Source organism: Globicephala melas, chromosome 14 (genome assembly GCF_963455315.2).
Source record: "Globicephala melas chromosome 14, mGloMel1.2, whole genome shotgun sequence".
NCBI lineage: Eukaryota > Metazoa > Chordata > Mammalia > Artiodactyla > Delphinidae > Globicephala > Globicephala melas.
The window spans coordinates 7622495-7638220 of NC_083327.1; the positions used below are offsets into that span (position 1 = coordinate 7622495).

At 47.4% G+C, this 15726-nt stretch overlaps 1 protein-coding gene across 4 annotated transcripts in view; it reads left to right on the forward strand.

Annotated features, from left to right (window-relative positions):
* Positions 1-15726, forward strand: part of SMAP1 (small ArfGAP 1) — a 149524-nt gene that overhangs the window by 123896 nt on the left and 9902 nt on the right. For all 4 annotated transcript variants that reach the window (XM_070043523.1, XM_030859221.2, XM_030859222.3 and 1 more), the window contains 2 exons: positions 1175-1265; positions 15035-15162. In XM_070043523.1, the coding sequence (XP_069899624.1) occupies positions 1175-1265; positions 15035-15162 (219 nt within the window). The remainder of the gene's footprint in view (positions 1-1174; positions 1266-15034; positions 15163-15726) is intronic.

Sequence of the window (15726 nt, forward strand, 5' to 3'; positions counted from 1 at the left end):
GGCTCCTTTCCTTCAGCCTCATGGACCAGCCTCTGCTGGCTTCAGACTTTGCTTCTGCAGCTTCCTCATTTCTCTCAGCCTTTAGGGAGTTAAAGGGAGTTAGAGCCTTGCTCTGGATTAGGCTTTGGCTTAAGGGAATGTTGTGGCTGGTTTGATCTTCTCTCCAGACCATTGAAACTTTCTCCACATCAGCACTAAGACTATTGGATTTTAACTTCCTTCAAGAACTTTTGTTCCGCATTCACAACTTGGCTGTTTGGTGCAGAAAGCCTACTTGTGGCCAGTCTGGGCTTTTAACGTGGCTTCCTCGCTAAGCTTAATCATTTCTAGCTTTTGATTTAAAGTGAGAGACATGCGACTGTTCCTTTTCTTGAACACTTGGAGACCCCTGTAGGGTTACTAATTGGCCTAATTTCTGTATTGTGTCTCAGGGACTAGGGAGGTCCAAGGAGAGGGAGGAAGATGGAGAACCACTGGTGGGTAGAGCAGTCAGAACACACACAATGTTTATTGATTAAGTTTGCAGTCTTATATGGGTGTGGTTCGTGGCTCCCCCATAACAATTACTGAGTAACATCAAAGATCACTGATCACAGAGCACCGTAGCAAATACGAAAAGTTTGAAATATTGTGAGAATTGCCAAAATGTGACACAGAAACACAAAGTGAGCAAATGCTGTTGGAAGAATGCTCCACGCAGGTCGCCACAGAGTTTCAGTTTGTAAGCAGCGTGATATCTGTGAAGCACAGTAAAGGGAAGAGCGGTAAAACGAGGTCTGCCTGCACATCAGATCAGGTTCCATTAGTGCCGGTGGCCTCTGCTCTGCTCGCAAGGACCCGGGGCCTGCCCGGCAGCAGCAGCGAGCAAGTATAATACACTATTATAATACTATAATAGTGTGGAATGTTCACGTGAAGGAGTTAAATGCTTAGGAACAAGCATTAAGATTAAATTTCTACATTCACTGTTTTGGGGTCCTCGTGTCCGGTTTATCAGTTCAAGTTCAATGATTGTGTTTAAGTTTATGGTAATGAATGCTGTAAGCTTTATCACACTATGCTTCTTCATAGGCTACATTACACTAACTTTATCAAAACTATGCCCAATTGGGGCTTAAAAGTCTTGTTCAGTTTATTTGAAAAAAAATAATAAATCTGATTATTTACTTTAAAGCTGCAGAAGAAAGAAGATCAGCAATTGGAGCCTAAAAAAAGTACCAGCCCTAAAAAAGCTGCAGAGCCCACTGTTGATCTGTTAGGACTCGGTAAGTAGTAAAAAAAATACAAGTCATCATTAATTAGAGTTACAAAACAATTGAAACATTTACTTGAAACGAATATAATAGCTTTATCATCAGTGTGCCAAAAGATACCTGTTAATTGAATTTGAAAATGGTATGATTAGTTTTTTGAGTTCCCACCAAAAGGGAAATCTTTAATAAGGGAGTTGGTGTCTGTCAGCAGTGCCTTCATGGAAATACAAGTAATGAGTTCCTTGGGGAGAGAGGATAACAAAGTACTCTTCAAAGGCTTGGTGGACTGTGACGTCTCAGCATTTGAAATGTTTTCTCCCCCCACCCCACCCCGCCTTCTCTTCATTTAGTTTTGTTGGAGGGGAGGTCCCTTAGCAAAATAATTATGGTGTAGCCTTATTATAACATGTGCTATTTTAAAGGACACTTTAATTTTGGTTAGCTGAAGCAACATGCTTTATACCTAGATCTAGTGGCTAGATTCACTTTATGTGTCTGATGACAATAAGAATGTCTGTGCTCATTTTAATGTCATATTTATTCTTATGGCCGACAGATAGATGTTGCCTGGTGAGTAAACAGACTTCCATTCAAGGAGTGCTTGTACTGTCCTTATCTACAAATACTGTCAGCTCTTTTTACATTTTTCTCCTCTTCCTTTTAAAATAGCTTGATAAATGGTTATTTTTAGTAATATCTGAGCCTTCAGCAGTAATTAATTTAGAAATTTCTTTTAGTTTAGGGAAAGATTAATAACAGGAAAACAGTGAAAGATAGTTGGAAGGTAGAGTCGACCTTCATACACTGCTTTTCTAAAAATTGATCTTTGTTCTATTGAGAAAATTGTTTTCTGTCTTAAGAATTACAACTGAACGTTTTTGTCGTACTTAGGAAACTGGTGTATCATGCAGATATACCCCCTACAGATAAACATCTTCTGTGGTGGTGAAAATAAGTGGTCTATCAGAAATATAAAAATAGGGCTTAGTCCAGGGGCTCTAAATATAATTGTGTTGAATACTAGTTCTCATAATTTCTGTATTTTATTTCCTTTGCTATAAATGAGAAAAAAGACTTACTGCCGCAGTACGGAAAGATCCTACTAGGACTCCACGCGCCTTTGTCTCGGCGGCAGCATTTCCTTCCCGGCCGTGAGTGCCTGGTTATCGGTCCATAACTTAGAAACATAAGAGCTGAGCCAGGCCTGGCCCTTACCCTACAGACTCGCTCACTGACCTCGCACCTCCTCCTGAAGTGTCTGCCGTGTGTCTGGGCGCTGTCGTAGGCACTGGGGAGAGAGCTGTGAGGGAAGACAGATGAAAGTACCTGACCCCTGTCTGGGGAAACAGTGAAGAGATAGTTAAGTAAGATACGTCATGGTCATGTTTGCTAAGTGCTGTAGCTAAGAGAGAACGAAAGCAGTGGTGTGATTTTAAGCAGGGTTCAGGGGGTGGGTGTTGGGGGCCCCCTGAGATTACCGTCGGAGGGAAGACCTGAGGAGGCTGGGGCTCCCTGGCCGTGTGCGGTGAGGCCAGGGCGGGTGCAGTGGCCCTGGGCATCCCCGCCGGGAGCGGGCAGGGCCAGGAGGAGGGCCCTGGCGTGGCTGCTGGCGAGTGACCCTGGGACCTGACTAAGGCTGCTACTCTGAGTGTCCTGGAAATGCATTGGAGGATTCAAGCAAAGAAGTACCTCATCCGACTTGGGTTTTTTAGGAGCCCTTACGGCTACCCTGTTGAGAATAGTGTAGCAAGGCGAGGCTGCAGGCTGGTGAGACAGGTGGAAGGGGGTGGTGGCCACGGGAGCTGCGAGAAGTAGCCAGTTCTGGGCCTGCTTTGAGAGAGAGCGCCAGTGGGGTTTGCTGCTGGGTGGAAGTTGTAGGGTGTTTCCCTTGGGGAGTGACCCTGTGGGACAGGCGGGCCTGCTAGGCGGTCCCCAGGAGCCGCACGGGCTGGGGCCCGGGGGACAGGTGGCGGAACTGGTCTCAGGTGCCCAGCCCTTGGCGCGGTGCTGCTGCGTAGTTGCGAGCCTGGAGCTCGACCCCTGACCTCGGCAAACGCTTGTTCCTCTCGCTCTCAGTGCTTGGGTCAGCGCGGGCGTCTCTGCCTTCCAGCCGTTCACTGTCACACGGTATCTCCGTTTGTCGAGCTCCTGTCCGCGTGTCCCTGCCTTCCACCACCCAGTCTCAGAGTCCCTGGGTTTTAGGGTTTGGGGACGGCAGCACCCCTCTTCTGGTGTCAGTGTCTGGGAGAGTCAGCCGCGCTGGCAGCGGTTCCGCTTCTCTCACTCACGGGCCTGTGATCGGGAAGGCTGCTGTCTTTTTAGATGGGGGAGAGCGTCAGGAACCCGTGTCCTTAGGGGAGAACCGAGGTCCGCTTAGGGCAGGAAGGAGCGGCAGATTAAGGGCGTAGAGAGGGCTTTGTGGGCGATGGGCGATTCTGGATCATGAGCTGGAACAGCTCCAGAGGTGGCAGGGTGGGCGCTAGGGTCAGAAAGAGGGATTGGGGGTCTTGCTGAGGGAGTGTCAGCAGCAGGAGACCGAGAGCCCTACCCAGAGCACATTGCAGCGCTTCCCTCCTGCTGCTTCTCAGTAACCTGAAAGGCACTTCCAGACTTTCAGAGAACAGCACTCCCAAACTGGATCGATAGTTGCTGTCGCCCTTGAGCAGCAGACTGTTTTTCTGCTGCCCAAGGTGAGCTTGGCGCTGTGGTTTTCCCCTGTAAAGTGAGACACAGTGGGGAGGAGGGGCAGGTGCCTGGCAGTCTGATTTATGGTCGTGCAGAAAAGATGGCATATCCCCATGTGAATGAGACCAGAACAGGCGTAAACTGAAAACATTTGCAGAAAATACAGAGAAAATTCCCACAGGGTTAGTTCAGTTACACAGCCATGGCGGGCCAGGATCCCAGGGTTACTGTGCGCTCAGGATCACGTTCAGTGGACTCCTATAGTGTGAGAGTCAAGATCATGTTTTAGAAATTCGAACTTCCCTTTAAACGGCCTTTTGGCAAGTCTTTTTTTTAACCTGTTTTCTTCGGCTCACTTTTCCAGATCTACTCCCCATCCCAAGGTCAAATATAAAATGCTGTCTGTATACTTTCTAGCAGCAAGGGTCAGCAAATTCTTTTCTGAAAAGGGCCAAAGGTTTTTAGCTTTGCAGGCCTTACTCAGCTGTGCCCTGTGATGGGCACGAAGCGTACACGAGTGTGTGGGTGGTGACTGAGGCTGAGCTCTGCTGGACTTGAGGATGTGCTCGATCGTACCTGCAAGGGTGACTTCGCCTTTGGGTGTTAACTCACGTTGGAAGCTTGTAGAAATACTATTTATTCAGTGCTTTACTGTCTGGTATCAGAAGTGGGGTCATCGACTTGGTTATTACCTGCCCTTTGATCTTGGAAATAACCAAGATCTTAGGGCCCCTCTCGACTGAGGCCCAGAATGAACAAGCCCTGGATGCTCCAGACACAGACCTGCTTGCCTAGAATGTGTCCCCCGCTGTGTGAGAAGAGAATTGAAACTGGCTTCCAGGGCCTGTGCTCGCCACGCCCCTACACTGTATGCTCCTGTCTGTCCTCACATGATGAAAACTGACAGACTGCTTAGCAGTTGGTTAGGATAATCCCCCAGGCTTTTTTCTTTCTTTCTTTTTCTAGAAGATCCCATCTGAGATTAGAGTCTTCAGGGGTGAGCACCGGCTCTCAGTGGAAGGCTTGAGCAGCATCGTAAACTGCAGGCTTCAGCTCAGTCTCCCCAGAGGTGGGGAGCCCTCCGCGGGTGTCTGTTCTGTGTGCGCACCGCTGCCGCCTGCTCCCTGCTCAGGAGGCTTTGACTGCAGGCCCATTGGGCACGGGGCGGGGTGTGTGTGTGTGTGACTCGGGGACCTCGAAAGAGCTCACAGAGAATCGACTGTGAGCTTGGTGATGAAAATCATACTGAACTATAGAGATGTATTTAGATAGAGGCTTCCTCAGTTTTTTCTTAATTGAAAAGCTCAAAGGAACATACAGTACAGCTTTGGGCAAGTTTTAAAGTCTTCGCTTCATGCCTCTGTTTCAGGAAATAAAAGCATTAGCTTATCACAGTAGCCAAGTTCAGGTGGGTTGACAGTGCTAGTTAAACGTGGTTTTTAGTAAATAACCAGCTTAATTATCTAGTAATATGTATTCCAGTTTTATATAATGAGAGGTGAATATATTACTTTTTTTCCTTAAATTTTTTTGTTTTTATAAGATTTTCTGGACAGAAAACAAACTAAAGGATGAAACACCCACAGAAAACACTCTAGTTACCTTTAAAGCAGAAAACTCCTGCAGGGAGATTTCTGTTTCTCAAAGGCCATACGCTGTCAAGTGAAGCAAGCTAGTGACTGGGCGGACTGAGAGAATGCCAGCCGCGGCCCAGCCCTGGACCCGCCTGCGGCCCGGAGCTGTACACTCGGCGGATCCGGGGCTTGGGGTAGTTGTGTGCCACCCCTGTTTTCCAGGGAGGGAGGAAAAGGGCCGCTCTATCTAGCGTGAGTGCCCGAAGTAATTTTGTAGTCTGTTACGCTTTTCAGCTATGGCTTAAAACCCAATAAAAATGTTTATTTTTTTCTGCTGCCAAGAGTATGGTCCGCAAACGATTATAGACTGTTATTACCCTTTCAAAAAGGAGGTCTCGGGAATTGGTGGTAGTTCTGTGTGATCACACCTGTGGAGGGAGAGCAGGCAGGTGGGGGCCCGTGTCGCTGGGGGAGACCCGGCTGCTGGCAGCTCCCCGCGTGGCCCCGAGTCCGGGCTGGGAGGCAGCCGAGGGCGACAGGCGGGCCAGTGGGAGAACCAGCACGGCAACCCGGGGACGAGGGCGCAGCCCAGCCAGACCTGGGCCGAGAGCAGGAGGGCATCTTCACGGGCCTCCGGGGACCGTGCTGGCCACAGGAAGCAGGCAGGCGACGCTCAGGTGTTGAAGGAACGAACACGGCTGTGGATGAGGCGCCTCGTGACTGCAGGTGGCTGAGCGTCTGAGCGTGGCTGAGATGGGTGGCGTCTGACAATCGTAGCGGGCGAGCAGTTTGGGGGGCGGCGCGGGGGGCGTTGAGGTCGGGAGCCGGGCTCCTCTTTCCTGCCCACTGTCCCGTCCCCCTCGGAGCCCTGGCCCTAAGCTCAGGCCCCAGCCCCCCGGCCTCAGGACCACGTCCAAACTTCGGTGCAGCAGTTGCTTTTCTCAGGAGGGAAAACTTCTCCCAGAAGGTCCCCCAGTAGAGTTCTCAGGGACCCGCCGGGCCAGAATTGCATCCCGTGGCCTCTCTCCAGGGCGGGCGAGGCCTCTGCGGTGGAGACGGCTCTGCAGGCAGGAAGCCTCTGCGCAGCCCCTGGCCCAGGTGCGTGTCAGCCTGCGACGGCCCTTCAGCGGGGAGCATACTGTACACACACACATCTTTGCCCCTTTTCCTTCTTCCCCCCACTTTTTTTTTTTTTTTTTTTAAATAGACAAGGACACTGAAGCTGACAGAAGTTGGCTTCCAAGGCGCGGCTTCTGGACGACAGAACTGGGTTCAAACCCGGTTCTCCCTGACTTCACAGTCCAGTCTCGGCTCGTAGATGAACCGCAGCAAGATGTTTGACTCAAGTAGTAATTAAATTGTCATCTTGTTACTTTAAGAAACACTGAGATAGCGCCTGCCAAGTGCCAGCCACTGTTTTGAGTGTTTACAGACATTTATTCGTTGGATCTTTGCAACAGCCCTGAAATCGGTGAACTACCGTTGTTTTCATTTTACAAATGAAGAAACTGAGGCGCAGAGAGGTTAAGTAAGTTGCCCAAAGTCACACCATAGGTAGATTACAGAGTCTGACCCGTGTTCTTAACTGTTAACACTGTGTTGAGCTCTGATAGGAAATTAAATTCCGAGACTGCCAGCTGACACTGTGTCACATAAGACAGACGTTAGGCCCATTTGTCCAGGGGACAGCTGGCAGCATCGTGGCACGGGGGAGCCCTGGAGTTAGAGGCAGTACCCTGGGCTCTGGCGTCTTCACCAGGAAGTGAACGCAAGAGCCTGTCCGTGGTTGTTGGCCAGAGCGTAAACGATGGATAGTGTGACATAGGCAGCACAGTACTGTGCACAGAGTGGGGAGCACGTGTCTCTGTGGGGACTTGTCGGGGGCGGGGGTGCCCGGGGCTCCTGCGGGAGGTGCCGGGGAGAGCGGTGGCTGCAGAGAGAGCTGACCTGTCCTATACAGTCTGGCTTCATACTTGCAGAGTTCTTGTCTCTTGAGGCTGTAAAGTGGTACAGAAGTGTTTGAGATATATATCTTATATACATATGAAAGCTGTATATTTATATAATTTTTAAAGAGCAATCAGTTCTACGACGTTTACTTCCGAAACCTTCAGACACTCTCGGTCCGTGTGTGTGTCCCCTGAGAGGTGGCGGCACTGCAGACCCCTCTCAGCGCTGTCGTACCCGTCCACAGGGCACCCCCTGCCCCAAAGTCCCCCAGCTTGCGGGGACCTGTGGCAGGAGGGGCTTGGAAAGGAAGGGGTAAACAGAGCAGGAGGTTCACAGCAAATGTTAAGGCCACTCAGTCATTTCAGTAGATAAGCCTAAAGGCCATCTACTTAGCAGTAAGAAAAGTTAACTAAAAATTAAAAATAAATAATTCCACTTGACTCTCAGCCATCTTTTTTTAAGCTTTTGAAAACAGTTTGAAGCTTGAAAATTTTAATATGCTTCAAATGAATGTCTGTGACTTGAGTTTACAAGGTAACACATGTGGGAGTTTATTTCATTTCATAAGGCAAGTGTGTGTTTTAATATAAAGGAATTCCAAGTAACATTTTTATTAAGGAAAAGGCTTTAAATGGTTTCTTGAGTAGAAAATGAAAAGGGCTCTTTGAGTAACATGAAAACATACAAAGTTTTAAGAAGAAGGAGTTTTGCCGTTAAGGAGAGCATCACTGCATCTCATGGAAGCAGGCTTCTTTCTTTGATCGGTGCTGTTTCCACTTCAGATTCGCTCCTTCTCAGGATGACGCCTCACTAGTTACAGGTGAAGAATTAGACTCGGCACCTTTCATTGCAGCCAGGGTGTGCTCAAGGCTGAGTGTTCACGGTCAGTCAAGAACAATAATGAAAAACATAACTTCCACTACTTACCATGTTCCTCTCTGCCTTACGCTAGATTAGTAATACACAAAATCTCATGCTGCTCTTTGAGATTTTTTATCATTTGTGCAAATAGATTATGACCAGCTAATGCCTCTGACATTCAAGTAAAGGATGAATTCATTAATATTTACTGAGCACCAGCCAAGTTCACGGGACTCTGGTAAATACGGGAGAGCACAGCTCCGTTTGTGTCTAGTAGTACAAGTGGGGATGCATCCACGTGCAGTCTGGAGATGAGAAGACAGAGGACTGTTGCTCAGGGAAGAGTGGGATTGTGGAAGAGAGATGTTTGTGAAAATTCAGCGTGAAACCTGGCACAGTGCCAAGATTCACAATTTGCATTTTATTTTCCTCCACTCAGAGGTTACTTTTCTTGCTGCTGCTAGTCAGAGGAGGAGCAGATGAATTTTTCATGCTGTGCAAACTGACGTCAGGCAAACTCTCATGTGTCCTGGGGGTCATCTTTAGCGTGAGTGGGCTCCGGGAAGGGCGAGCGAGCCCCCAGATACACGAGCTCCTCACGCCTCCCCTTTGTAGAGTATCTTGTGATTTAAAGCCCGTCTGCTTCTTGTTGAGCAGACAGCTTCGCATGACCGACGGGTCAGGGCTGTGATGGCGCTTGGAGCAGAGCTGTGGAGAGGGGAGTAGGGAGGAGGCCGACCCAGGCCTGGGCCGTCGTGTGTGTGTGTGGTATGTGTGTGGTGTGTGTGTGTGTGTGGTATGTGTGTGGTGTGGTATGTGTGTGTGGTGTGTGTGGTATGTGTGTATGGTGTGTGTGGTGTGGCGTGTGTGTGTGGTATGTGTGTGGTGTGTTATGTGTGTGTGGTGTGTGTGGTATGTGTGTATGGTGTGTTATGTGTGTGTGGTGTGTGTGTGTGTGTGTGTGTGTGGCTGTGGCTGTGGCTGCAGCGATGCTCCCAGCTGTGGACAGAGTGATGCTGGAGGACAGGGTTCTGATTGAGAGAGAACTGCAGCCTCACTGCCATGGTGGCCTGGAGTAGGGATTCCAGCTGGGATGCAGTCGCGGTACCGAGGTGGCGGGTCGTGTGGCGCTGAGGCCGTGAGACCAGGAAGGGGGACGGCAGGGGTACCGGCAGCAGTGGCTGCAGGGTCTTCCAGGAGAACGTGGACTCAGAGGATGAGGCTTCCCGGGAGGAAGGCTCAGCGAGGGCCAGATGTGGGGGAGTGCAGAGGGCAGAGACCAAGAGGGGTTTGTAACCAGACCACTGGTTCTTTTCAGAATGAGTGTCATTATTTCCCTTCTTCTCCCAACAGAAGCAGGATCACCCGCCCCCTGACTGTCGTTTTTCCCCACGGCTCTGCTGTCCCCGAGAAACCCTCTGGTGATCTGTGTTTGGAAAGCATTTCAATTCACCAGTATTTGTGGAGCTTTTGCTCGGTGCCAACGCTGATTGAGGAGAGAGCTGCACCCTCTTTCTGACAGAGGATGGGGGGACAGGGCCTAGGCAGTCAGTGTGGTGCAAGTGTGAGCATGTGGGGAGTGCCCGTCACACTCAGTGTGTTCACACGCCGACAAAAACCAAAGATGACATTACTTATATAAAGGCACCTGGGAAGGCTGCTGCTTTGCAGCCCCTGGATTTGGGGGGAGGAGTTGGGAGGCTGCCTGGCCAGCGGGGGGGTGGGGCGCAGGCTGGGGGGGCCCGGGGGCGGGGCCGCGGGGGTCACAGGGCCGGGGGCGGGGCCTCGTGCGCTCAGCGGGGAGCTGGGGCCCAGGACGGCGCCCCCGACTGGGCGGTGAGGCCAGCCCCACCCTCTGTGCCCTCTTCTCGGGAGGTGGGGCAGCTGCCCCGGGAACTGTTTTAACCTTGGACGCGGTAGGGGCACTGCTTCTGTTTGGGGGAACCAGGAAAGGCTGCTCAAAAGGATATAGCAGTTGAGTTTTCCAGCTGTACCACCATATTTCTGTTGAAATCCTCGTCTTATTGTGTCAGAATCTCTGGAGGTGATGGGGGCATTAAACTGAGACACTTTATATAGAGCTTGATCAGAGTACCTGGCAACAGAACTTAAAAATGTTAGTATTAATAGTGGGTTATTAAAAATCCAAACTGTTCTATTCTTATTTCCTTTTAGTTTATACATGGTATCATTCAAAAGCATTTGGAATGGGCCAAGAAGAAGACACTAAATATTGTTTTAAGTACTTTGTTTACCTTTACTCATTTGGATTTTTGCTGTCAGGGGAGTTCTGGTATAGCCACGATTAATAGAATCGACAGCTACATGGAAGGTTTCTAGATGATAGAAATGGCCTTCATGACGTTGTGATATTTGAAATGCTACCTTCTTTCTAAGCATCTACCAGTGTGATGATGTGAAGTAGGCCAGTAACTGCACGCTGGGCAGGCCTTCTGTTCGTGTGAGATGTAGCACTGATTTTTAACAACTTTCTTTCTTTGGCTCAAAACGTTTAAGCTTTTCTTGTGAATTTCTGGTATGTGTGCAGTATAAAACAGTCGTCTACCAACTCGTTTTCAGATCAAACATTAGTCTGAAATCTTAAGGTAACTAGAAAGAAAATAGTTGCCCACAGGCAGCTAATTGTAGGCTTGATGCCTTGCCTTTAAAATGGAACTTCCTTCCCTGTTTCACTGCACTGTCCTCATTTCTTGTTTGCTCATTTCCTCTTTGAGGGGTCCTTTGTGCTTCATTATCCTTCTTTCTGGTGGTGTTCCAGCTAAGTTTCTGCCATTTGCCTCAGGCTGTTCTTGTACTCTGGCGCTCCCATTCTGTTTGCTGTCCACCGGCTACTGTTTCTGCATGTTGATGAAGGGGCCTGCTCCCCCCGTCCCTGCAGCCGAGCAAGGAGCCTGTGCGCACGGGGAGGTGCTGTGCGTGCAGGTCCTGATGTGCTATCTGTACAGACGGCCACTCCCGTCCTGGAGGCGCTGCGTGGCCTGGCCCTGGGCTCCCCAACCCCTGGAGGGGGAGGTTTCCACTGGTCTGGGGGTGTGTGCACATGTGCCCATGTGTCTGTACACTCAAAATGTAGCCCATGTGGATTTAATTATTTTTCTTACATTACAGTGCTAATGTAAACATTTACACTGTTTAAACCATTTAATTTGAATAAGACTTACTCTTTCTAAATTTTTAAATGTTTATCTGAAAAACTGCTTTTAACATCTTGGTATTCTATGGCTTTTGTGGCCTCTGAGCTTCTGTTTGATCAGCGAGGACTGTGCCGCTGGTGAACCCTTGATGGAGAGGCCGCGTTGAGCTGCAGTGGTTGTGACGGGGCTGCCCGTGCGGCCCAGGTGCCCCTCCATGGCCGCACCGGCCGGGCCCCTCACTGTACCCTGAGGATGCCGGGCCTGGCCGGAGGATGGGGGCGGTGGTGTGTGTGTGTGTGGAGACAGGCTGGCGCGGAGTGGGTTCTGAACTGTTGATGCCGCTGCTTCTCTAACTTTGTACTAATAATTATTAACTATGTAAGGGTTGGTTTTTAATGTTCAGACTTTTAAGTGATTTCTTTATCTACAGCTGTAACTACATGACTTTTGTGTAATGTGGCTTAAAGAAAGGAGCACACACTGGTCCAGGGCTCAGAAGACTTCGTTCTAGTACAAGTTTTGCTGCTTCACTAGGGAAGCGACATTGAGTCTTGAATCTCTCTGTGCCCCGGTTTCTGTAACTGGGGGTGATGGAAGGAGATGACTTCTCATCCTCCATGGAGACAGAAATGATAACATGGAAACGTTCTTTTAGAAAGTCCAGGATGCAGGTGATGTTTATAGTGATGGTAATGATTACTAGCCTTCCCCTGTCCTTTTTAAATTCTGAAAATAAAAAATACAAGTTTTGAAACAAATTGAAACAGTCCTTGGTAGAGAATGTGTTTTAGCAAGCCAAATGTAGTAAGTCAACTTAGCAGACACTGAAATCCAGTGGGAAAACTCGTTGGGAATTTGTGTACTGATTTTGCAAGGGCGAGATGTTTTCATGTAAGTTAAGGATTTGTTCTTCGACAATTCTGTGAATGCTTAGCTTTTTTAGTAACAAGGAGAATTGATGGGAGTTTCAATCCGTCATATTAGGGGACTGTGTGGGGAGAAGACTGGAGGACTTCGAACAGACTTAAAAGACTGTACTACTTTGAACAGACTTAAAATTTCTGAAACATGTTCAGTTTCTAAAGTAATGCAAACACATTATTTGCCTGTAGTCGCTGAGCCTCTTGGTTCTCACCCAGCGCATCCTGAGCTCACTGATGTTGTACAAGCCAATTGACATGTCCTGGGGCAAAAAATAGATTGATACCTTTTTCCCCAATTCACCAAAAATAATAATAGTGGTAATAATAATAAGTTAATGATAGCATTTTCTCATGTTTAAAGTTTTTTTTAATATAAATTTATCCTAATTGTTAGTGTTTGCTATTACTTGAAACAGCAAAAAGTTTTAACTGAAAAACTGGAAATAGTTACTTATGCTCATTTTTACTTTTGTTCCTCTTGGTTGTCGTTTATTTTGGAGGACATGTGCTTCTGTTTGCGAGTTTAAGTTGCATGAAATACAGTCATATTTTCTGCTAATAAAGTGCTTCCATGTTCATGTGATAGAATGAACATGTCTGTTTGATGAGGTTGCTCCCCTGTCCTCAGCTCTGTAGCTTAGGGGTTCAAGCACCACTGACTCACATGGCAGTGTTATTTGAGTTTCTTTACTGAGTTGTGGATAGCACAGAGATGTTCCTTTAGTTGTGTTTTTAATCTAGAATACCCTGTCCTTCTAAAATATTTTATTTCTGGTTCATATTACCTGAGGTACTACACATCAGGTAAATGGAATGTGGAATGGGCTGGAAAACATAAAATAGCACCTGAAAGAAGTCTAACTTCAGAATGAATGTTGCCGCTTTGAATGAGTTAGAAACGGAAAAAATTACTTTCATGTATGAGTCATATTTGAATTCTTTTATGTCATGGTTGTGTGTTAGCTTAAAATTCTGTATATTATAAATTAGTAATAATCTACACATTGTTTTATTGCTTCACCTTTAAATTGTCCGTAGTGCTTATAGAGATATAACATGTGTAACGCATAAACATATGTGCTGAGTGTATTTTTTTTATGGCTCTGATAATGTGATATCATGGAAAATTATTGAAAAATATTTGCAGTTGGTTTCTTCCAAACTAACCTTTCATGGGTTTCACACACACTTTTATAAATTAAGTAGTAAAGAATATTTTATTGTGACCATTTATTCATTGCAATTAATGATAATTTGTTTCACTGAAGCTTAAACAGGGAAATAAAAGATACTAATTTCTATAGTTACACCTCAAAAAAAGAAGAAATCTGTGAGTTTCTGTGGGTTGTGTTAGAAATACCTAGTACGAGGTAGATCTTGCATTAAATCTGTTCAGTATCCAAGGATCTACTCTGTGCAAGACGTCCATCCCCCTCCTTGTCGAAGGCGTCTTAGAAGATGCCTCATTTGCCTTCGAGGAGTGTGTGGTTCAGCAGAGGGATCAAGTGAGGTTGTAAGCTGTAAAGTGGGAGCTCGATTAGGATGTAAGTCCTCGGAGATTGGAATTGTGATGTTCTGAACTGCTCCTTGGGTCGTGACCACGGAAAACTGAGCCGTGTGAGCTGTCCTGCTCCCTGAAACCCCGTGCTTGCAAGCTCTCTGCACCGCCCCCCACCCGGCCCCCCACCCGACACTTGTGAGTTCTGGACTGACGTCAGGGGTGTCGGTGCTGCCCGGCGGCTCAGTGCACCCAACACTGAGGGTGGCCGCGCTTGAGTACAGAAAGGGTCTGTTTCAGTGTTTTGTGGATACTTCCTACGGAATCAGTGTATAGTGTATGTTTGTTTTCTTTCTGTCCAGTTTTTTTCCTTATGTAACTTTAAAATTTAACATTCCAGACATTTTAAACCATTAAAATTTATTTCCAAGGTAGGTAAACGTGATATGAAGTAATATTGGAAACACTCACACACACACACACACACACACGTGTGTGCGCACACACACACATGCATATTTATGGAGAGGTAGCCTTCGTAGGAACATGGTATCGTATCCCAGCTTAGCCAGTGACCACGAAAGTAGTGCCAGGGCTTCCTTGGTGGCGCAGTGGCTGAGAGTCCGCCTGCCGATGCAGGGGACACGGGTTTGTGCCCCGGTCCGGGAAGATCCCACATGCCGCGGAGCGGCTGGGTCCGTGAGCCATGGCCGCTGAGCCTGCGTGTCCGCAACGGGAGAGGCCCGTGTACTGCAAAAAAAAAAAAAAAAAAGTAGTGCCAGTTTCATAAGGTTATGGGATTAAATGAGTTAATATATGTAAAGTACTCAGAACAGTACCTTACATGTAAGGAAGCATCAGGACACAGAATAATGTCAATAGTATAATACCATTTGTTAAAAAGGGGTTTGCATATATACTTAGAAACTGGTGGGTAAAGAATATTTCTTTGAGAACAAACAAAACTGGAAATGGTTTCTTTGGGAGAGAGGAGAGATCCTGGGGTAGAAGGAGGGCATACATTTTGTTGTTAACTTTTTGAACTTTTAACCATATATTTTTAGAATAAAGCCATGTTTCAAGTAATTTAAGAGATTCTAGAATCTTTTAAGACAAGAATCTACGTTCTTTTCAGACGGCCTTGCCGAGGTGCCAGTGACTAATGGGAACACAGCCACGGGACAGGCCTTGAACGATGATCTGGACATCTTTGGACCGATGATTTCTAATCCCTTACCTGCAACTGTCCTGCCACCAGCTCAGGTATGTGTTAAGAGTATGGTTTTACACTGTGTATTTTCTTTTTGGAAAGTTTCAATTTTGAATTGTTTCTTACTTGAAAGCCTCTAGATCTTCAGGCCAGGAGTTGGCTAACTAAGCCTGCAGCTTGTTTTTGCAAATAAAGTGTGATTGGAGACGGCCACTCCGTTTACTTACATGCTGTCTGTGGCCGCTTTCACACTGCAAAAGCAAGTTGAGTAGTTGCTGCAGATATTCTATGACCCACAAAGCCTAAGAGTCACTGTCTAAAGTTTGCTAACTCTTGCTCTAGGCAAACAGTGTTTAAAATGAGAAAGTGGGAAAACTCGGACTGTTTCAGCCTTGCCTGCGATCCACAAGGTTACTTACTTCAGAGGGTTTTGAACTGTTTGGCGTGTGAACATGGACTAGAAGCCCGTAGTTCTTTTCTTGTGCTCTGTCGGGCCAGCCCAGGACAGTGTTTCCTTCCAGGTGCAGGGAAACTGAGAACAAGAAATTCTAGCAAACTCAGTACCCATATGCTTTTTTATGAAGACACGTTATTTCTTAGCCTTAAAATCTGCCTTT